Here is a 24,194-nt window from a genome sequence, read left to right on the forward strand (position 1 = left end):
CTATTAGCAGTCGGCACATGCGTCCCTAGGGTCAAAAATCTAAATGATTATCTAAATGCACACAAAAATATACAGACATATAGAGGCAGTCTTGCAGGCAATACAGGCAATGTGCTAATGTAAATGCTCATTGTTTTGTTTATTAATTTATTCCAAAATACACTAATAATGCAATCAACATATATTATGACTCAAATACAACTCTTCTGTGATGAGCCGATTTTTTTAAAATTAATTTGTGTATTACAATTATTTGGGAGCAGGCTAGAAAATAAGGATTGGCTGATGGCCCAGGGCCAGCATGAAAGATGCTCAGGACACTTTATATTTGGAATTGTCACTTGCCCGTTTGAACCAGTGCTGCATCGTAACAAAAGTTTATAATTTGCACGTGTTTTGTAAGACTTGATTTTTAACCATTCAGATTCAAGCGCAAAAAGACACGAAAGAGAATGTCACTAATGTTACTCAAACAACAAAAGACAAAGAGAAAATTACTCACTGATCTTGACTGAATAATGTTTGTAGCTTTAACAAGGATTAATCAATATTTAATTTATACAGTTAAGACTATGCAGTAGAGATGCATGGATCAGCTATAACATCCCCTGAATCCGCTGTTAAAAATAAATCATCTATTTGCCATTCACCCAAACCTACGTTTTTCTCTGATTTAGATATCCGCACCCGATCGCCACATTACAGTTATTCTAATTCTCAGAGTTAAGCTAGGTTAAACTTCGCTGCTTTCAAACGCTTGGCTCTGCTTTTTTTGTAACAGCGCGCACGGCTCTGCATCCGAAGATGCATGACTTCGAGCCGAATCTGGCTGAGCATGTACGTCGCACCGCACCGACACCCAGTTTGTGCATCTTAAATTAGTTGCTTACATTTACAAAATGAGCCTATAGCAGACATAAGCCATTTTAATCAATATAAAGGTCCATGTTTTATAAAATGTTCACGAAACTTAATGAAATGTTTAGTGAAATTAGAAAATATTTAAGAGATCGTTAATTTAGTTGTATAGCCTACATACATGTTTTTATATCCACATATTTTGTTCTAATGTCACAAGTAATGATCTCAGGGTTGACTGCACTGTTAGACTTTGACGTAATTTTACAGTTACTTACCGCAAAAAAGCCCAGTAAAATACCACTTATATTATTTACGGTTAACTACTGTAATATGCACTGCATTATGGGTATTTTTTATGACATTTACAGTAACTTACTGTATATGGAATTTACAGTACTTTACTGTTTACGCAAAAGCAGTAGTGCTACTGTAAATGAAGACAGATTTTTTTTAAGTTTGTATATGCATATTGTATTTATGTTTTAGGCATATTAAAATATCATATGATAATGTTTTATATGTTTTCCCTCCATCTTGTTCTGCAGATGAAAATCATGAATCTGCATTCTCATTTTTAAGCTATGCAAACACTGGATGTTTAAAAGTTCATAAAATAAATAAATAAATAAAAACACGTGGATGGAAGGATTTAAAATTAGTTCTTAGTGAGAGACCAGAGTAATTTTTATATTAGCATTTTCTCCAATAACAAAAAATAAAATAAAATAAATATATAAAAAAATTCACAACTGGTTCCCATACAGGCAATATAAATTATATAAATGTATTTTTATTTTATTTTAAATTAATATAAACTTTATACATATAAACTTTGCTTACACCTCACAAAATTGTAATTGTTGCAAAGCCCGCGCAACAACCTGGCAGAATGTAAACTGAGGTTTGTGTGATGTCACGTGTCGAGTGCGCGCTCATAACGGACGTCCCTGCTGAGAGAGAGTGGATCGCTAGACGCCAGCTGGGGTTTTTCTGAGGTAAGTACTTTTTACTGAACAAATTTATAAGTTACTTTTACAAAGTAAAGCATTACCAATATCAATTAAATAGAGCTAAATTTATGAAGAAAGTAAATGATAAAATCTAATAGGCGTTTAATAACAGCTCACAGGACAGTCTAATTTTCCTCGAAACTGCCACTTTAATATCCCATTAAATGCCATAGAATTGACTGACTGCCTTTTCCGGTAGATGGACCCAATCTAATATTTACACAAACAAAGGTTTTCTGTCCTTTTTACGACCAGTTATGGCATATTTTACTCGTCAGTTAAATGTGTGGCGTTTTGAAGTAAGTTAGGCCTAGCGCGTTTTCTCAAAGGCACTCTCTTGCGCACTCTCTGCCCCAGGCCCGGTTCTATGGGGGCGCTGTCGGTACACGATCCGTTCCACCTGCACGATCCGTACACGCATGCGCGTAATTACGTAGTAGAAAACACGGTTTTCCTACACTATCGGAACCACGCATGCGATGGCACAACTTGCGGCATATTTGTGTAACGTTAGTTGTATTGTGTTTAACATTTCACAGCGGGTCTATTTTGATGCTTTTAAGTGTAGCTTGCGCTATGCATTACGATGTGTTTACATGGTTGCCAATCCAAAAATAATAAAGGAGTTGTGAGTTGTTACATTAACATACATGATCAGTTTCCTCCATAGGCTACTCTCCTTTGCGATTCACTGCTGTATGGTATTAGGCTTAACTTGCCGTGTTTTGGTCTGAGGTCAGTAGTATTGTCAAAGACGTTTTGTGTCGTTTTTTTATTATTAAAAGCTGCTAATATTAGTTAACTTTTAAGTTGAGCAATTGTGTATTAGTATGGTATGGGTCTATATAAGCTAATATATATCTATATAATCTAAATGAGGAAAATGATCCCTTCAATGTTGTTTACAGAAGACAATAAGGAACATAATATGCATTTCTTTTTTTTTAAATAATATGCATTTCTGCCTAGACAATCTGCACTTACATGAAGAAAGAACTACGTGGAACAGATCATGCAGTGTCGTAAATCGTCGCAAAACAGAATTATCATTTGCGCATGTGCGTTTTCTACTGCGTCTACTACGCATGCGTGAAACGGATCGTGCAGGTGGAACGGATCGTGTACCGACCGACAGGCGCTATGCACCCTCAAACGCAAGCAAGAGATTGCTACTTTGATACTGTTATAATATATTGGCGAAACAGATTTGCCGAACCAAACGCTCCAGTGCATTTTTGTGCTTTAGCTTTATTTGTTTTCGTGCTCTGGAGAACGCAGGAGTTTTTATTCAGTGCCGAATTATGCAGGCTCGCGAAAACTCTCATTAACAAAGTGTAGACACGATGTAAGAGATGTGACAGCTACGTATAAATGCTGGATTCACTCTGCACAGGACCGAAATATGACATGTTAAAATAGTAAGGCATTTAAAGCAATGTAAAGGCGGACTATTGAAAAATATTCATTGCAAAATATATTTTTTAAATTCTATGCCAATTATTGGTAAAACTGTCATCTGATTGTGTAATTGATCAATCTAGCAGTCATCCCAGATCTGTCATTTATCATGTTCATAACATATAGTCATTTGCCAATAATCATTGCTGAAAAATAATGTTTCTTCCATTTCTCTCTTTTCCCTGTGTCAACAGGAGCTAACAGCCCAAAGGCTCTTTTAAGAGCCTCAGCACTGAGCATATTTGGCTTTGTAAGTATGTTTAGACTAACTATCAGATGCATTATGTGATTAACTTATTGTAATGCATAACTTGCAGCATAACTTTTTTTAGGAGCACTTGTGTGAATCAAGAAACATTTCTGATTATTTTCAGTTGTACACTTTTTTTTCAGGATTCTTTGAAAAGAACAGCATTTATCTGAAATAGAAAGCACTACTGTTCAGTCAGTATTTTTTTTTTTTTTTTTTTTATGGTTGTTGAATGAAATTAATACTTCAATTCGGCAAGGATGCATTCAATTGACTTAAAGTGACTGTAAAAACATTTGTAATGTTACAAAAGCTTTCTATTTCAGATTTAAGTTTGAAGGGCCATAAAGTTACTCAGTGTACCTTTAACGTAATTGTACATTCAGGCAATTAATAGAGTTCCCTAACAAGGGATGTGCAATAAAGCTATACTATTTAAACTAACTCGACTGGTAATAACTGCTGTTGCACAAGTTGATTCCTCGTCTGTCCATGAACAAATTTAGATTAAATAAACTCCACAACTCCAAACTCAACCATTTCTCACACATTTTCTCTGTTTTTAAAAAAATTATTTTTATTTATTTGTTTGTTTGTTTTTTCAGATCAGCCATCAGTGGTTTACCGGTATGGAGGCCAGTCAAGACCAACTGGGATGCTTTTTTTGCGTATTGTCATGATCCCTGCTTTGATTTGTTATGAATTCAGTTCTCTTTTTGCATCCTCCTTTTGATTCGAAACTGAACTCAAATGGCACTGCGAATTGGGTAAGAGACAAACATAAATTACTTAATTGGGGAAATTGAGAGATGAAACCATGCTGATGACCTCTGTCTGTGGTGAAGTAGGGAGTTTGACGTGTAATTAAATTCGAGGTTCTGTGGGGTGCGGACTTGATCGATTCCATTCCTAGAGCTTCCGGACAAATCTTTGGGGTGCGGACTGATGGGGCAGTGAACCCGAGGTTACCCCGTGAGTCAGTCCTAGAGCCTCTCATGTACGATTTTAGGGAAAAATCAGTTTTTTTGGATACGCTGATTTCTTAGGCGTGCCGCAAGAACACCACAGACACAGTGTAATCACCATGGGAAAATCTCAGAGTAAAACTGGGAGTTGTGAAAAATATGATACACCAGTATTGGTATTGCCAGATGAGAAGTTTATCTATGTATTATCTTTTTACTCTTTTAGTTCATTTTATAACTGTACTGTACATTTTTTTATTGTTTTTATAACTGTTTTAAAGTGCCCCTATTATGCTATTTACTACAACACTTACCTACAACAGGTTTACGTGCATCAAAGGTAAAAAAAACTGTTGAATTTTCTCATAATAGATCCTGGCCAAATTTGCCCCTTGGCCTCTGTCGATCATTGCCTCCTGTTCTAATTATCCCCATATACTGATTAGCTTCATCACTGTCTCCTCTCCACCAGTAAGCTGGTGTGTGGTGAGCGTTCTGGCTACTGCACATTGGTGGTGGTTGAGGAGATTCCCCCCTTCTATGTAAAGCGCTTTGAGGTCTCAGAAAAAGCGCTATATAAATGTAACAAATTATAATATACATTTGCACATCACCACATTTTTCAAAGATTCTTAAACGGCTCGTCAGATGAATCAATCTCTCTAAATCCCTCCTTTCCACATGCTACTGGCCAGACAGCTCAGTCTGTTGTGATTGGTTTACTGCGTACAGCGCGCGTGTCTTAAACAAAAACACCCATTGCCATAACAACATCAGCTGTCCTGAGGCTTCCTACACCGTAAACTAAACACAGTAACGAACAATGACGTCGATTTTACCATATCAATCTGAACGCGAGTCCAGTAATGAAACACTGGAAGAACTAGTTATTCATCCCGAACCTCCATCACAAGGACGACTCAAGCAGGACGTTTCTCAGTGATACACTGCATTAATAGACACAGTTATAGATAATCATGGCCCACAAACTGATTAGCATAGGTATTTAAAGGGTTAGTTCACCCAAAAATGTAAATTCTGTCAGTAATTACTCACCCTCATGTTGTTCCAACCCCATAAGACCTTCGTTCATCTTCGGAACACAAATTAAGATAGTTTTGATTAAATCTGAGAGCTGGCTCACTCCTCCATATGCTTCTTAAGGGATTGGAACTTGAGAACTTCTTAAGGGATTGAATGAATAGTGGAATAAAGTCGTTATTTTTTTTTTAAAGTTTTGGGTGGGCCTGTTGAAAAGTGGGGCCGTGCCTGAGCTACAGGACATCGTCTTTCAAAACATGACCTGTGCGAAAGAGAAAGAAAATGAATGCGTCATTGTACCTAGCACTTCTGAAAATGCACTTCCGAATGGGTCTCTGTCCCCAGCACATTTCAAACCAAATTGGCGCCCATGGGAGAATGGCAAGCCTTTAAGTTCGTGGACTACAAAAAATCAAACAGCCAGGTACGTATTTTTGCACAGTATGTCACAGGAGACTTCAATATGGCAATAATGGCAAAAAAGTGCTAGGTAGCCATCAATCAGAAGCTAGTCACAATGCTGCCGTTCGTACTCTATACAGTACACATGCTCCCTGCCTGGTTTTCATAGATTAAAATAGCTTTTAAAATACGCCTACTGGCAATATTAAAGCGGTTTAAAACGTCTCCCCTTAAAACGCTATTGGTCTCCTATTTAAAAAGTTAAAGGAATATGAAAAACTAGTAAAACTAGCGCTTGGCCTAAAAAAAATTTTTTTTTCACTTTAATCCCTGTGCATTGAACTCCGAGATTTTAGAAGCTGTCGTCAGTGAAATAAAGGGAACACAGCAAAAGTTTAGGATTATACTGCTATGATATCATGGTAAAGATGAACTTTAACCACTGATTCTTCACATGCTCGTCCTTGGGCAGTGAAAATAAAACTGGCTTTACCGTCACATTGTAGAGCACAGCGTCTTCTCAACATGATGCTATCCAGCATCCACAGGGATCAGCTGTGGTGTTTGAAGGGTTTCAAGTTTTCCCTGGTGTCAGCAATATGCTAATGTTTTGTCTTGACGTCACAACTAAATGGCTTATGACTCGTTTGAAAAACGATTAGGCCTCAGAGGCCTCGTTTACACTGCAGGTCTTGATGCCCAATTCTGATTTGTTGGCTATATTCGTTTTTTGTTTTTTTGACCGTCCGTTTACACGTTCTTTCAATTGTGACCCATATCCGATTCATGTGTTTACACTAGCCATACTATCTGAAACATCGCGCATGCTTAAAGGGTTAAATTATCTTACACAGATGGATGAACGCAAAATATGTTTGATGCTAGCTCTGCGATATATGCGAAGTTCGCCAAACATCACCATGATTATGAGGCGGAGGAGGACGAAAAGTGCCATCATTGCAGCCTGTGCATTTGCTTCAGTTATTGTGTGCGAGAGAGATCTCAGGACTGGTAGGAGCATATTGTGGCGAGCTTTAACGAGAAGCAGTGGGTCCGAAATTTTAGGATGAGCAAGCCAACCTTTGATATGTTGTGTCAACGTTTGTCCACATTCCTCTCCTACTACGACACAACGTTTCGACAGGCCATCCGTCCCTTTGCAGACGCGCATCGGGGTTGCTCTTGTCATTAAACCGCGGAGAAGTAGCCTAATGCCTCAGAAAATCCGATCTGCCTGTTTACATACAGTTTTCCTTTGTGTTTTATATAATGAACTAAAGGAAACCTTAAAATGATATTTGTAGATTTTTGTTCCTCAAAATGTTGGTAAGTGCACTAACTGTAAGTTTATATATTTATATACAGTATAGAGCCTACATATACATAGGCTACATCAAATAATATGATTATTTTGTATAATCCAATCATAGTCAAGGAATGCCCCGCTTTAGCTGTGTAAGGTGCATAAACTAAAGTAAAACTGTAGCATTTTGCTAATTAAAAAAAAAAAACTCACCCAAACTTATCTTATACATATGTGATTAATCAAACATATACACAACATGAACGTAATATTACAACTTGATTCTGAACAATATGACATAAATGACGCAGTGAACGAACTAAAGAACGAGTTATTCACATAGTGAATCTACGCTCTTTCTGTAGCAGCGCACTAAAACGGTGCAAGTATAAATAAAAAGAGAATGAATGAATAACTAATTAACATTGCACTTTTTCATCATCTGTTTTTTTTATTATCACTAAAATGACATGCCATTATAGTCAGACTAAAAGTGAATGAATATTGATTAATATGATTAAAATATATATAATATTATTGGGTTATGCATAACCCAAAAACTGACCATAAATGTTTTTGACTAAAAACAATTTTCCTTTTCTTTATCATGTCACTGACCCATATAACAAGAGGCCCCCCCCCCCCCCAAAATGTAACTCGTATCCGCTCGAAAGTGTGCAGAATAGACCGAAAAAAAAGCTTGTGACTGTGAAAAGCGCTTGAAGGAAACGAGGGCAGCAAGATAAGGCAGAGGTGACTTACTGCTGCTCAGTAAGTATCCAGCAGCAGTCTCTGCCGGCAATTAAGACTGCCTAAAACTACAGGCCGCAATAAGGTAATTAACCATTAGCAGATCATCGCCATGCTTATGAGCGCAACCTTCACAAGCACAATCATCCTAATACGGTCAGTAAAACGGCAACCTGCCATCTTCTGCCAGTGCAGACCCGTTGCCACGGCCCATCCTTAATTGTCGGCCATCAACAGTAATTTAGCTTGCTGTCCCACATAACAGCTTGATAAAGAATACCAGCCTAATTACATCTTGCACGTTTCGATCCATTCAAACAATAAATAAAGCAAGGTTAAGTGCAAACGAATGGAAGTCAGGAAGAGGAAGAAACAGAGAGCGTGCAGGGGACCTGTGCTTCCACAATCACACAGTCGGTAATGTTCGTCTCGGGCAAGTGGAGATCAAAGACAGTACTCCCTTTCCACCCCGACATTGTAGGCTTTTTTTTTTCCCTAAAGCCCCCCGAAAGCACGAGTTAGGCCGGCCTAACTTTGCTCAGTGCTCGCTGGAACGGGCATGACAGGGATCATGGCTAACCCCGAAGGACAGGTGCTGCGTGGCTGGAAAGAGAGCAGCTCCCTCGTGCTCCTCGCAGGTCACTTCCAAGCAGCGCGTTAGTGCGAGCGCCGCGGCAGAAGGCCCTTAACGGGGAGTGTTGGCTGCTAGCCTGTAATTAGCTTGGACAGCTCAGGCTCAAAGAGAGAGAGGGAGGCAGCCAGGCTACATCATAATGAGCTCAGCTGGGATTAGGAGGACAGGCAGCAGGCAAGGTGGGGGCGTGAAAAGAGTGAGCCCTCCTGTACGAGCGAGCCGGGGGTAGAGATCAAGCAGGGGAGGGCCAGGCCGCACTGGCTGGCAGGGTTAGACCCCTCAGCAAAGGATGGGCCAAATGAGGCCTGGCAAGGAAAGGGCCAAGGCAGCCTAATGAAGCGCGACACCTCCAGCAGACGAGATCAGCAGTAATTAACACACACGCGCACACTGACTGTCACCGAATGTACCCCCCAAAAAACTCCAGGGAGCAAACCTCAAGACAGGAATGTCAGTGTGTTTAGCTGCTATAAATGTCTGGAGTTGCACTAAGAATCTGCATTCAGTGTTCCGGAGTTGTTTCCAGAAAAAACATTATTATTATTATTATTATTATTTATTTTTGTCAAGGTGGTATAGAGCGTTTGACAATCAACAACAACAACAACAAATAAATAAATCCTGGACAATTGATCAAAAGATTTAACTTACTAGCTTTAGAAATACTTACAAGTGATCCAAAATTTCAGTAATGGTGGCAATCACCGTAACTTTCAGTTGTAAATGTAATAAAAAATCTTTTAAATGGACAGATGTTGCCCCAAGTTATGTTTGAAAGGACAATATCATTTTCCTTGAAGTCTTGTGTCAGCAGTCAACTATGTGAATTTGCAACAGAATCCTGCTGGGTGCTAATAATAACTGTGATGGCTCTACAGGACCTGACAAAACGACAGACACTTACTTGTCAGACAGTAGCTTCTTGTTCTCCTCCTTATAGAACGCTAGCTTGTCCCATACATCGTCACTGTCTTCCTGAAGTTGTGTTTTGCGTTTTAACCTGAAACATGGAGAAAAAAACCACAAAAAAACTCAAATTTAATTACCATCGAAACACATCAGGAATAAAATAAAAATGATGCTCCAAAAACTCTTGGTTCAATAAATGTAATTTTATGTCCATAAAATTGTTATTATGGGGGCTTGTTATCTTTACATGCACATATATTACCAACCCCAATCTTTTAAAGTTAGCCCATTATTTTGATTTATTTCCGTAAAAGGAATTGAATATGTTAAGGCATGAACATGTTTGTATTTATTAGCAGAAATGTAAACAATATACAGCAAACATTACCAAACAAACCTCTAATACTATATAGCCTTAAGATCCACTGTCATACCATTCATTTTTGTTGATTTTCTGATATCTTTGCACTGACCAACATCCACTTCAGAATATAGGAGAATTTGAGAATTTTTTTTTAATAATTTAGGGTCTAGGTGGATGGTGCGAATTCTCTTTTTTACTAGAATGTTAGTTTGATGTTTTATTTGTATAACTTGCTTAATTAAACACTAATTTAACCAAAATGTAAGCTGTAAAACACTGTTGAATCATTTACATTGTTACTGTCCTAATAAAAACAGTATTATCTGACAAAACCATTGCATGTGAACCAACTACAGTGAATAACTGTACAAGGCAAATTAAGTTGTATGTGCATAAATCTGTATTCAAATTTTCAAAATGAGCACGTCTAATGTCCTGATATGTTGACTCTGATGAGGATGAACAACTCACTAACACACATTTAATAAGCAGGGAAAATCTCAGACTTTCAATTAAAGTAACAAAAATTATTTGCTTAAAACATTCATAATGTATGAATGTACAGACTTAAAAACTATGGGTCCTACCATACACCCGACCCAATGCGGCGCTAGGCGCATTCGCAAGTGTTTTTTGCTAGCTTCAAGCCCGACGCAGTTATCATTTTCAAGTCCTGCGCCACGTTATTTAAATAGCAAATGCATTTGTGCCCATTTGTGCTGCTCTGAAAACGAGGTGTGTTCAGGAGCATTGTTGGCGTATTGCTATTTTGAGGAAACCAAAATAGACTATATATTTTTTGCTATTTAAAGAGCGCGTTAGTAATGTGTGCCTATATTGGCGGGTCCACAACGGGCGTACACTCTGCTTATTACACACACAGGGACACGCAGCAGCACACAAACTAGCCAAATATTAATAATAAAAAGATTACAATGTGAAAGATTAATATTGTGTACATAAAGATATGGTGGAATTCGGTTTGTCTCATAGATGGTCTCCTTGCGTGCTTTAACCTTGTGCACAAGCAGATCCATTTGCTCTCTGGAGCAGGACAATCATCTACTTAATTTGAACGTTCAAATAAATAAATACATCAATTAATTCACACATGAGGGGACATTTTTTTTTATCAGATTTGGGTCATGTTCAGCTGCAGTGTGGATGTAGCTTTTGTGTCCAGACAAATCGTTTATTCAAAATGAAAACTATCAAGTTCCATTCCTTCCATTGATACTGTAATAAAAAAGTCTCTCTCAGTTTGCACACTACCTTTAAGTCAATATTGCACAAGCAGAACAGCTCTACAACACAAATACTATTTAAACCCTATTCCACAGACACTTTCCTCTCATCACGTCCTTGAACCTACTGTATGGCAGAGTGCCTTTGGGTTCTGTGGGAGCAGCCCTACATCATGTGAAAACATTCACCCTGAGAAGCCACTCCTCAGCTAACAGCTTAACAAGCAGCAGCCCGGAGATCTTCCGTCTTAATCCATTGTGAAATTCAGTATTAAAAGCTGTGAATGGCCTCCTGAAGGACATACTCATGAAATAGACCTTAGAGAAAGACATCTTCATTCCCCTCAAGCCTCCTTCACCTCTATCTTGCTTCATTATACAGCGACCGAGTAAACTGCAAGAACTTTTCCGAAAAGGCAGCAGCTAATTTCTTTGATTCAGCGAATCTGTTTATGAGTGCAACTTTGATCAGTGTGTGGATGTTTTAATAAGTTTTAATTTTATTTACGCATCCCAAAGCACCCGGTCTGATTTACAATCTTGAAAATCCCTTCTGGAGAAAGAGAGGGTATGTTTTTATGTTTTCCTAATAGTGGTAGCGCTAATCATGAGTGACGTCGTGGGTTACACAGGGCTGCTGCATTCTAATGAGATGTTAGTCTACAGCCAAGCGCCGAGACTCCTGCTGGGGCCAGCTCTCGCTTGTACTAATACATGTGTAATAACGCTAACTCCTACAATATATTTGGATTGATGCACACCTGACCATCAGAAATGGTTCTTCGCCAATAGGTGTGGCTTAGGCTAGCGGCTAGCTAAACAATTTTCTACTGCTTTTCAGGCATTCGGCTAATTTGCATAACTGTTCAAAACAAGTTTGTTCAGCAGGTACCCTGCTTACTCAACTCCCTGCGGAGTGAATGGCACAACCAGGTCTGTACGGAAAATTAACGTTCCCCTAACAAGACGGGAAAGCTTAATAAAACAAGAGCTCTTTGGAAAAGTAAGTGGGTTTTTTTTCCCTTTTCAAAACTATGAGGAAGGAGATTATCAGAGACTCTTTCTCTTTTGTGCCTCTGTTACAATCTAACACACACACACAGTTGAGGTGGGTAAATTCACACTCCTTTCACACGGGATCACGTTGCACTGCTGTTTTCTTTAATTAACCCAAAGAGAGCACAGCTGACAAGGTCAACACTTGCATCCCATGTGGATACTCAACATACGCTTCTATTATATATGTTTAAAAATCTTGTGAAAAAAAAAGGGGGAAAATGTTAAGGGGGTTGGGGAAATTGTCATGACATTTTGCTGCTTCTAGGGGTTTAGGTTAAAACCAAAGACTCAAAGGAGGGAATCAAAACCTTTTCTTTCAATCTTTACCACCGCTTTTTCTTCCTCTCTTTTCTGCTGATATATACAATCACCTTGGCCTTTTCAGGATGTAGTACTTTTGCACCCCTCTTGCTTTGAGCCAAAGCCTGTGCTGCATTTCACAGAGATTAGAGCAAGAGTGGGAGACAATTTTAAAAGTCAGTTAAAAATAATTCTTTCTTTTTTTGCGTTTGTACAAACTGAGACAACTCCCATTTTATCCTTAAAGGGTAACTAAACCCTAAACCAACTTTTTTTATTTAATGATCTGTAAGAATGGGGCTTTATTAGTGCTGTTCATTGATTCGAGTAACTTTTTTGACATTTGGGTATAAAGTGTTTTAATTTTACAATATATGGTGTAAAAACGTCTGAGTGCTGCCCTCTTAAGGTTGAACGGTGGCTACTGCAGTTGAATTTTCCTATTGGATGTTGCGGTGGCAAGTGACGTAAAAGGTGGCAGGTGACGTAAGCAGGTTCCAGCTCTACCACGCCCCTGGTACGAGCTCACCACGCCCTTGGTATGAGCTAGCGTAGATTTATCTGTGTACAGTGGTCAGGAGGGTACGTAGGTGTAGTGTTGCTGGTTGCAAGGAACAGCACTGCTGGACTGCATAACTTTCCAGCAGACTTGGAAAATAGGCGCCAGTGTTTGCATGCACTTGGCCTGGAAGACCGTGAGTGTGAAACCTGCATTTTCGCGGGATTGCTTCTCCAACGCAATAGAGGTGGATGGAAATGGGCTTCTCCACACAGCTCGCGCTGAAAAGCGACGCAGTGACAAACGCTCCTGCATGGACTCCACCACCGCAGCGGCGTCTTGATGTGAGTGATCATATATTTTAATCACAATTTATGGTTAGGTTAAAGTTAATCCTCTGGGTCGACAAACGCGTCGGCGCATTTTGCTGGATTTTTTCACATAGCGGCAAAAATGAATATGCCTATATAGAGAGCGCGCGCTATTGACATCAACTTGATAAAACCAGAGAATGACGGGCTCTGATAAAACTCATCAGATGCATGTACTTTACGTCGTCTTGCGACCCTGTGAGCAAACTCCATTTTAGAGTCTGACAGCAGGTCTCAGGTGCACGCCCCCCCGCTCACGGTTCGTCCCCTCTATCTCCGCTGGGGTCTGCCCACTTTTCTAGCATTTTTCAAATATTGACAGTGGGTGGAGTCAGGCTCTGACCAGGGGTTTAGTTACCCTTTAACCGCAATTCGTTTTTTTATTTTTTTTATACAATTACTAGGACACATTTCTCAACACATTTTTTAAACTGTTCACACAGTTCTTCTTACCAACTTTCAGCTTGGCACAGCAATAGATATAAAAACACAATAAAACTACCAAAACACTTCATACATGTCTCAAATCAAGTCATCTCTTTTAAAACGCTAGCAAAAGTTGTCACCCAACAAACACACTTTGTCACTCATAAAACAATGACCTAAAGACCTTTGAGTATATCACGGCAAAGTTCAGTGGAGGTATACTCTAAGCGAACATCCCGCTGGCGCACACGCTGTTGCAAGCTGATGAATATGTAAATATGTGCGGCACGCTTTGCTCTCAATAACAAAATAAACACACAACAACAGCGGTGCGAAAACTGCAGTTAAGAAAGCATCTCATCATAGTGACATGTGCTCTGCAAGCAGCTTTACAGTAAACATGAAAAAACTGTGTCAGCGTTGATTACAATTACAACTTCAATTTCTACTATACAGCAGCTTTCTAGTGTGTTTGTGTTTTTACTTGTGTCTGACCTTGACAGATTGAACAAAGGAAATTAAAGGGGGGGAAAAAATACCACGTCAAACAAGGCAGAGCCCCAGAACACATCTAACTATTACGAATCACCATGGACCAATGGAAGGCGTTTACCAGATGGAGCGAACTTTTCAGAAAAGTTTGCTTTGGAAAGCGGTTTCAAACTCCCATTGTTTTGGCCTAATTTTGTTTAAAATGATGACACACAAATAATTCCTAATTTGTCCTCTTTTGTATAGATGGTCTTTAAATAAATATTAACATCTGTGTAGGTGTTCAGCTACATCTAATTGCTTTGATAGCATTTGATTTCTTAGATATGGAATATATTTCAATATGGTATTAGGCTACTGTATAAATGTAGCAAATTGCTATCTTGTTCAGTTTTTTATTATGTCAGGTTTTGAACTTAAGTTCTTGAGACTGTTTTGAAAAAAGTATTTAACCATGCAAATTAGCCTGTAGGTATATAGAGAATTTTGGTGGTTGAAAAAACATTGAATATACTTTGTGCCAAAACAATGGAATATGATCCAACAGTTTAGATACATAGAAAACAAGTGTTTTGAAAAAACGACCTATGTATTAAGCTCCTAGAGACAGTAAAAACTGTAATAAGCAAGAGGATGACAACATGGACAACATATTATTGTGTGCAAATATCAAGTTTTAAATAGTAAGTACTTACAAGTCATGGGAATCTTCAGCTTTCTTCAGCTGCTCCGTCACTGTTCTGTAGTTGGTTTGAATGAAGCGTAAACGGTCATGATGTTTGGCATAGGCTCTTCGCAGATCCTCATTCTCCTTAGTCTGTAGATTATAGATGAGCAGGTATACATACAAACACAATTAAAATCTATATTGTAGCCTATGCCTTACATGAATTCAAATTAAGCTCAAATGTGCACATACTAACAATGACCATCACATTAGAGTTTAAAAATCGGAATTGTTTCCAGTATAGTGGATCACTGACTTTTAAAGACTTAAAAGTCCATAAATACTGTATGTCCATAAATAATATTTTATTTAAAAACCTATTATGCCTCTCTTTACAATATGTAATATGAGACAATCCATCCAAGTCCACTAAAGGAGCGGGTGTGTCTTCACATTTGGCTCCTAAACTCTGGAATAGCCTTCCTGATAATGTTCGGGGCTCAGATTCACTCTCCCAGTTTAAATCTAGATTAAAGACACATCTCTTTAGCTAAGCATTCACATAATAACATCACATAAACTTGCCAGCAGTTATATCAGATCAAAAGTATATGACTATGTATTGCTTGAAACATTATGAACAGCAGCTGCAGCTACGCTAATTATTTTCCATTTGCTTTTCCGTTTCTACCTCGTAAATACAGCCTAATTGACAAAGCATTTTAGTCTAGTTTTAGTCAATGAAAACAATTTTGTCATGCTGCATAATGGTTAAATTGATAATCATGATTATTTTGCTCAAAATTATAAAATCACAACGATTGTTGACATTTGAGAAATGCAATTTTACATTTCATCAGAATTATTGCACTTTTACCTAGCACAAATCAAGTGAATGTCAACTCATACGCATTATTTATTTGACCTCATCTAGTTTCCTGATATGTTGTAGGCTGTTTATCACATAAATTAACACACTCTCTATTATGAAAACTGGTAAAACAAGAAACTTGTCTCAAATATTAAAACGGTGAAATTCCTAATAGTAATTCCAATAATTCCAAATTGCATTAAAGTTTTTATATTTAAACAACAGCAAAAAAAAAGATTTTGTATTGCCAGACAGAGTAAGTGCATTTATTCCGCAACTTCAATTGCAAACAACATAATTGAGATCAATGTTTGGATTTATTACAGTTCATCACCTAGAAGCTTTGATCGCAGCAAACAGTGCAAGCAGCTCGTGAAGGAACGCAGACTGGATCTATTTACATTTTTACATCTAACTACATTTTAGTCTTGTTTAATGACGTTGGTGTCATCTCGTCATTGTCTCGTCTTAGTCATGGAAAAAAAGGTTGTCAACAAAAAATATTTTGTCATAGATTCAGTTAACAAAATTAACACCTGTTCATGTTGTACTGCAAAATACTTTTTCAGCTATTGAGGTGGGAAACAGGTAAGGACAGAGACTGATAGTTATGTTTAAGGGTGGGTTATGGTGTAAGGGAAGGGTCAACCGTGTAATTAACAGCTGTAATTAATGCACTTATTATATATATACAGTATATGTATATATATATATGTATATATATATATATATATATATATATATGTATATGTATATGTATATGTATATATATATATATATATATATAGATATATATATATTTAAGTTCACTTATTTTTTTATTTTTTTTAAGCCAAATAAATGTTAAAATAGTTTTCAATGATACTGTAATGCTGTTCTTTGGCTTCATATGAAACATTATATAAATGTTTAAATATTGCTGGTAACTTACAAAGCATTAAATGTTTTAGCTCCCCAGTACTTGAGCGAGCGATTATAGTCATTCACATCTATTGCGATACGATTTGCTTTGTTTAATAAACTGAACTGTTATATTGAACTACCTTTGTCATCTTTGGACTATATTCGTTACACAGTCAGTGCCACTAATGCAGTGGAAAATAACCAGAAAAAAATTAAAATAAAATAATTCTCATTGGTGGGTCAGTTTTCTTTATAGTCCAAATGAAGAAAAAAAAAAAAGGAAAGACTGCTCATCACTGAAATAAAACCATATTTGGACTGTTGCCATGAGAATGCTCATACCTCATCACCTTTGAGAATATTTCTATTTTTAAGTGTCCTTGCTCTGACAGTTTGCCTTTGTTTGGGCAAAGTAAGGCCTATTAACACCAAAGGCCAATATAAAATGATAATTCTTCACACATACTTTTATTCCAAAATATTTACATAAAACTGCAGCACAACTACTTCAAGTTCGTTCAGAGAATAGTAAATGCTTAGTGCCTGCTGCTTTTCTCACAACAATTCACACAAGATCCCCTATCAAAACATACACAAATGAATGGGTGACCATTCAACCATCATCTCATGTTTGGACTTTATCCATTCTACAATGTCTAGATTGTTTAGAAAGTGTTTTCGAAAGAAAACATAAGTAAAACCTTAAAGACCCTGTTCTAGGGGTGTACCTTAGACTATGCAAATAAGTTCCATATGGAGAAAGAAGGGTGAGCCATCCCAGTGTGACTACTTCTGATGTCAACAGCCAATCACAACACTGGAAAAGTGCCATATTATAATCTCTTCCACATCAGAAAGGGTATGCTTTTAATAAAAGTATGCTCTCAACAGACACACCTTGTTCAGAGTGAGGCCTGTGAGGTACAAACAACACCAGATACAATCAAATTCTGAGTTCCACTTCCAACCCCACAATGAGGTTATGCTCCAATAGCAAACTCTAGGAACATTTCTCACCAGGGGAAGATGTAGCCACCGGACCAATCAACCAAGCACGCAGAACATAAACAGCAATAACAAAATCTCTTTCCAGAGACCTAGACATTAGCGTATACTGTCAGTATATAATGATCTAATGTGCAATATCTAATTATATTGCATAACTAATGGGAAAATGCTAAAGTGAGCCTAAGCCTACATACCCTATATGTCCAGTGGTTGACAATGCATGAGAGAAATTGTTTATTTAAAAGCAAATGCAGATGTTTGCTGTCATGTGGCGCCAATTGAATGTCAAGTTCTTGTTCTTCTAAAATCAGGTGATAAAAAGTATTTGTAAGTGTAAAACAAATGCAACCTAAGATTTATTTTCTTGGAATTTAAAAACAATATTAAGTATTTAAAAAGAGAGATTTCATATGCATCTATATACAAAAAATATTATAATAACCAAAATATCACTTTTATTTGTTAAATAGGCTTATAATGACCTCTATTGTCCCTAATACGTCCAGTAACCTAAGAATACACAGAACCACATATAAAGAGCTATAACTGAATATAATGCATTTAGAATGTTTTTTTATTTATTTTTTTTATCAATGAACAGCAAACATTTTTACGTTATTTTTGCTCTGGCGACAAACTGGGCCCAGTTTTAGAAAAGACTTTAAGACTTTCTTCTGTAAACACTGCATTGCCTCATTATTAAACATTGTATACAATTATGAAATTTGGCTGAAGATTGATTGTCTGAAAAATAATCGTATTTATGCCAATTAATTGTCTGTTTTAGGGCTTTGTAATAAACATTTTGTGTGCTTCGTTCATTAAATAATTGTGATGAATTTAAACCGTTGTAAGTTATTTTTCAGTGTAATATTAAAGTAATTTATTCAATTCAGCAAATAACTGAATGTATAATTTATATATATATATATATATATAGAGAGAGAGAGAGAGAGAGAGAGAGAGAGAGAATTATATATACACACAAAAAAATCTAAAATTGAAAGATGTTTATTTTAAATGATAGACCTAGGAAGTCTCCAAATAAATTTTACATAGCCCCTTAAGTTACCATACACATCTTTATTTTTTATGCATTTTTGATACTATGCAATTAGTTAAGTAAACTTTAAAGGTATTACAGATAAGACGCTGGTTGTCTATTTTCATTCCACACACACACATGCAAGGGCATGGATGTGATATTTTCTATAGTAGTCAGCCTACAGCCTATTTTTGACGGGGATTAAAGCGGTTCAAAGAACAAAAACTAACAAAATGCTGGCTGTGCCGTTTATAAGAGAGCAGAGTTTGCCTGTTGTTTGGTGCTGACTGCTATTTTATGCTATTTATGCTGTTTTACAGACAAAAAAAGAAAAAAAAGAAAGAAACTACATCCTATAAATTCCGAATAGGCAGTGATTTCTTTAAAAATAATTTTATCAAGTATTCTTCTATTTGATCTGCAGTCTAATAAAAGTTTCTTGCCTTCTTAATGTGCTTTAGACCATCAGTTGCCTTGTGCAGAAGAAGGGTGGCTATAGAGTCAATAGCCCTATTAGTGCTACAACAACTACTGTACAAATCCATATTATGACGAGAAACACCAGTTAGGTAAAGAGAAAAGACAGTCCATCGTTACTTTAGGAAATGAAGGTCAGTCAATTTGAAAAATCTCAAGAACTTTGAATGTATCCCCAAGTGCAGTCGCCAAAAACATCAAACGCTATGATGAAACTGGCTCTCATGAGGACCGTCCCAGGAAAGGAAGACCAAGAGCTACCTCTGTTGCAGAGGATACGTTTATTAAAATTACCAGCCTCAGAAACCGCCGATTTACAGCACCTCAGATTACAGCCCACATAAATGCTTCTCGAAGTTCAAGTGGCAGACATATTTCAACATCCACTGTTCAGAGGAGACTAATAAAAGTTAAACAGAAAAGAACATGGTGGCAGCTCTGTAACTGCACCTGTGTTTCTGAATATTTATTGATTTAAATAATAAAATAAATACTTCATAATGGAAAAAAAACTAACAAAAAAAAAACATGATAACTGTAAATAAAATAATTGTATATATACAATTTAATTATATATAATATAGTTTTGTTGCTAGTGGATAAAGAAATGATAGCGCTTTGAATATCACAGCTCCTGTCAGGAGTTTGCACTGTTGGCAGCTCAGTTAAAACATATTGAGAGTGTTGTACTTTTGCTGTAGACTAATAAAATGAAAATGAAAATATACAAATAACATTTTAAAATGACTTTTGTTTCTAAATAAATGAAGCAGTACTTTTTATTTCGTTATAACCAGCCTTAGGAAACCTTGAAACTCTAGAACCGCATGACCTTACCGTTTTTTGCTCAGAATGAACTAATTCTTTTTTAATCCTTGATTTTAGACATACATGAAAAACAATAAAAAAATGAAAAATATTATATTTATATATATATATATATATATATATATAAATAAATAAATAAATATATATATATATATATATATATATATATATTATATATATATATATATATATATATATATAGCTTGACTACAGGTTTAAAAACAGTGCTACAAATGTTATAATGAAATTAAACCTTAATTATAAGGAAATTCATTAAATCATAATGAAATGCGTCTACTCAGGCAATAACACAAAAAAGAAAGCTAAATATTTGCACTTCTGAAAAAAGGCCTACACTGCTATGTGACATCAACATGCATTTATCATTCTACAATCACCACCAGAATGGCCCCCTTCACCATGAGCTTAAAATTGAGTTTTATTTAATTTTCTTCAACAGTTCTCCTTGCGAAAAGAAATTCATTTTAAACACAAATTCAATAAGAACAGAGTGGAAATGATTTATTATTAAGCAAATGTTTTCTGGATATCGCGATATTTTTTAAGCCGGATGTTTTTCTACTATCTACTACTACTAATTCCGGCCAGTTGATAATACCTACTGCAGAATATCAAAATCGACTGCGGGTGGTAGATCCTTTTCCTATTTTGCACCCAAACTCTGGAACAAGTCTTCCTAGCATTGATCGGGAGGCAGACGCACTCTGTCAGTTTAAATCTAAATTAAAGACCCATCTCTTTAACCTAGCATACACATAACACACTATCACATTTCTATAATTCAAATTCCTTAAAGTATTGTTACTGCATAAGGTCAACCTGAACCAGGAACAATTCCCACAACATCATATGTACTTGTTACATGGCAAGAGGAATGGCATCTACGTTAATATTAGAGTGTCTGTCTCATTCTTATGCAGAGGTTATAGTAGTCAGCCGGATCCGGTCCATATCCAGACCAGATGGTGGACCTGCACCAAGAGATGACCACAGCACAGCCCTGAATGTCAGAGGAGACCATGACAACTAGACGAGCACTAGAGACAGATCCCCTGCAAAGACCTCGTCGACATGACAGCCATCAGCACAGACCCTCACCCTCACCCGAGACCACGAGAACCAGAGAGGTCCTTTGCGCAAACCCCTATGGCCAGCTTCACCTCCTTCCCACCATATGCTAGCATGCTGTATCCCAACCTTCAAGCGGAAGGAGTTGAATGAAATATTATCTGGATCTGCAATCTGACTTCTGATGTAGCCTAGAATCATAATCACACCATGTTGGTCTATTTGGCCAGAGGAGACCTGTTCCCCCAACTGAGCCTGGTTTCTCCCAAGTTTTTTTTTTCTCTCTCTCTCTCCATTCTGTCAGCTGAGTTTGGGTTCCTTGCCACTGTCATCTCTGGCTTGCTTAGTTGGGGACACTTAACCCCTTAACCATCACCCCCCTTTTTGAGAACAGATGTGAAAATGCACTAACCAAACATAAATGGTTGTAATTCAAGAATGCTATGGATCTAAGTTTGGTCTTGTTTTAAAGAAGACACTCAGTAGATTATTGCAGAAGTGTAATCTGAAGTGAAAACACTTAAAAAAATGAAAGTATGAAAAAGTTATGGAAGATTAAATTTACTGTAAATCAAATTGTGCAATTTACAAATTAAACATTTTCCATTTTATACAAAATATACATTTTACAAAATACATTTTACTATAAAATTACTATAAAATCAAAACCATATAACTAACCAAGTTGTGTTCCAAATTTGAAGTTGATACCACAAAAATATAAGTTCCCTTTCGAAAGGGAACTCTACACTACGTCAGAATGACGCTATGGGGAACGCCTCAGGCGTGACAGGTGTCTGAAATAAATATCAACTCACGTCAATCATGTTGACCGGCGACAGCCCGTGAATCATCAGCTTGATTGATTAACGCGCGACCTGGATGTATAAAGGGGAGCCTTGCACACATGACAACATCTTTTCGTCTTCAGGGACTGTTTGTCTGTTTTGAGAATATCGCTGAAGCGCGCGGGAGGCTCTCGAGAGAGCCTCTTGTGCAAACTGTGAGCGTTTTTCATTTAAAGATGCTCCGCTCTCGTCGGACCCTTTTCTCGAGGGAGGAGGGTTCAGCATCTGAGCCCCTTGGTGCGCGCGATCTGTGAAATAATACTGTTTGGGTACGAGGCGTTCACAGTCAGTTCCTGAGTGTTCATTAAGAAATATCTCGGCGCGCGTGAGAAAAAAAAAAAAAAAAAATCCGTGCGCTGTCGGATGTTTCAACCTCGCACCTGTTGACTTTCTTCTCGAGGGATGAAAGCCAAATATATTTTAACGGCTCGTTTCTCGCGCTTGCCGAGGCAGTGTGCAGACTACGAGAACGTATACATGTTAAAACAGTATTGTCTGGTGATTATGGCTGCATTTAATTCTATGAATTAAAATGATGGAATATTATCTGACTTTTAAGAAGTTAGATATTTAGTAATTCAGCCTATCATCCAGATCGCGTTATCCAGTGTTTTTGGCTGCATTTTAATTGAGGAATTAAAATGATGAGCAGTGAACAAAAAGAGCAGGTGTAATTCTGGTCTTTTTGTAAAATATGAAATTAACATATTTCTGTTTCTTTTCAGACCACGTCTCCTTTTTTAGAGTCTGGGGCAAAATGTTGTGGGTAAGAGAGTAAATCTAAAGATTTCTTCGATGGTCAGGTAGTAGGTCTTATCAGGCCTCCTTGACCAGACAGTCCCCATTTTGCAACCGGACAGCGCTTGGGCCTCCCTGAGGTGAGCTCCCAGGAATTGACTGTCAAGGAGTAATGTGGTTATCAGGTTATAGGCCTCACTAGGCCTTCCTGAATATGAGCTTCCACATACTATGGTTGAATGAGCTCCCACATATTATGGTTATCAGGTTATAGGCCTCACTAGGCCTTCCTGAATATGAGCTCCCACATACTGTGGTTATCAAGTTATAGGCCTCTCCAGGCCTTCTTGAATATAGCTCCCATATAATGTGGTTATCAGGTCATAGGCCTCACTAGGCCTTCCTGAGTATGAGCTCCCACATACTGTGGTTGAATGAGCTCCCACATACTGTGGTTATCAAGTTATAGGCCTCACCAGGCCTTCTTGAATATGAGCTCCCACATACTGTGGTTATCAGGTCATAGGCCTCACTAGGCCTTCCTGAGTATGAGCTCCCACATACTGTGGTTGAATGAGCTCCCACATACTGTGGTTATCAAGTTATAGGCCTCACCAGGCCTTCTTGAATATGAGCTCCCACATACTGTGGTTATCAGGTCATAGGCCTCACTAGGCCTTCCTGAGTATGAGCTCCCACATACTGTGGTTGAATGAGCTCCCACATACTGTGGTTATCAAGTTATAGGCCTCACCAGGCCTTCTTGAATATGAGCTCCCACATACTGTGGTTATCAGGTCATAGGCCTCACTAGGCCTTCCTGAGTATGAGCTCCCACATACTGTGGTTATCAGGTCAGAGGCCTCACCAGGCCTTCCTGAATATGAGCTCCCACATACTGTGGTTGAATATGAGCTCCCACATTCTGTGGTTGAATATGAGCTCCCACATACTGTGGTTGAATATGAGCTCCCACATACTGTAGTCGCCAGGGTATAGGCCTCACCAGACCTTCCTGGTTATGAGCTTCCACATGTCAGGTTACAGGCCTCACCGGCCTTCTTGAATGTGAGCTTCCACATACTGTGGTCATCAGGTTACAGGCCTCATCTGGCCTTCCTGAATGTGAGTTCCCGCATAAGGTGGTCACCAGGTTACAGGCCTCACCGGCCTTCCTGAATATGAGCTCCCACACACGGTGGTCGCCAGGTTACAGGCCTCGCCAGGCCTTCCTGGTGATGGGCTTCTACATGTCTGGTTACAGGCCTCACCTGGCCTTCCTGAATGTGAGCTTCCACATACTGTGGCCGCCAGGTTACAGGCCTCACCCGGCCTTCCTGAGTATGAGCTCCCACACACCGTGGTCGCAGGTCTTCCTAGTT

At 37.9% G+C, this 24,194-nt stretch overlaps 1 protein-coding gene across 5 annotated transcripts in view; it reads right to left on the minus strand.

Moving 5' to 3' along the window:
• The window catches only part of cntln (centlein, centrosomal protein), a 154,135-nt gene that overhangs the window by 56,051 nt on the left and 73,890 nt on the right, over nt 1-24,194 (minus strand). For all 5 annotated transcript variants that reach the window (XM_082165635.1, XM_082165638.1, XM_082165637.1 and 2 more), the window contains 2 exons: nt 15,034-15,155; nt 9,579-9,674 (listed from right to left, as the gene is read on the minus strand). In XM_082165635.1, the coding sequence (XP_082021761.1) occupies nt 9,579-9,674; nt 15,034-15,155 (218 nt within the window). The remainder of the gene's footprint in view (nt 1-9,578; nt 9,675-15,033; nt 15,156-24,194) is intronic.

Source organism: Leuciscus leuciscus (assembly GCF_965113295.1).
Source record: "Leuciscus leuciscus genome assembly, chromosome: 3".
NCBI lineage: Eukaryota > Metazoa > Chordata > Actinopteri > Cypriniformes > Leuciscidae > Leuciscus > Leuciscus leuciscus.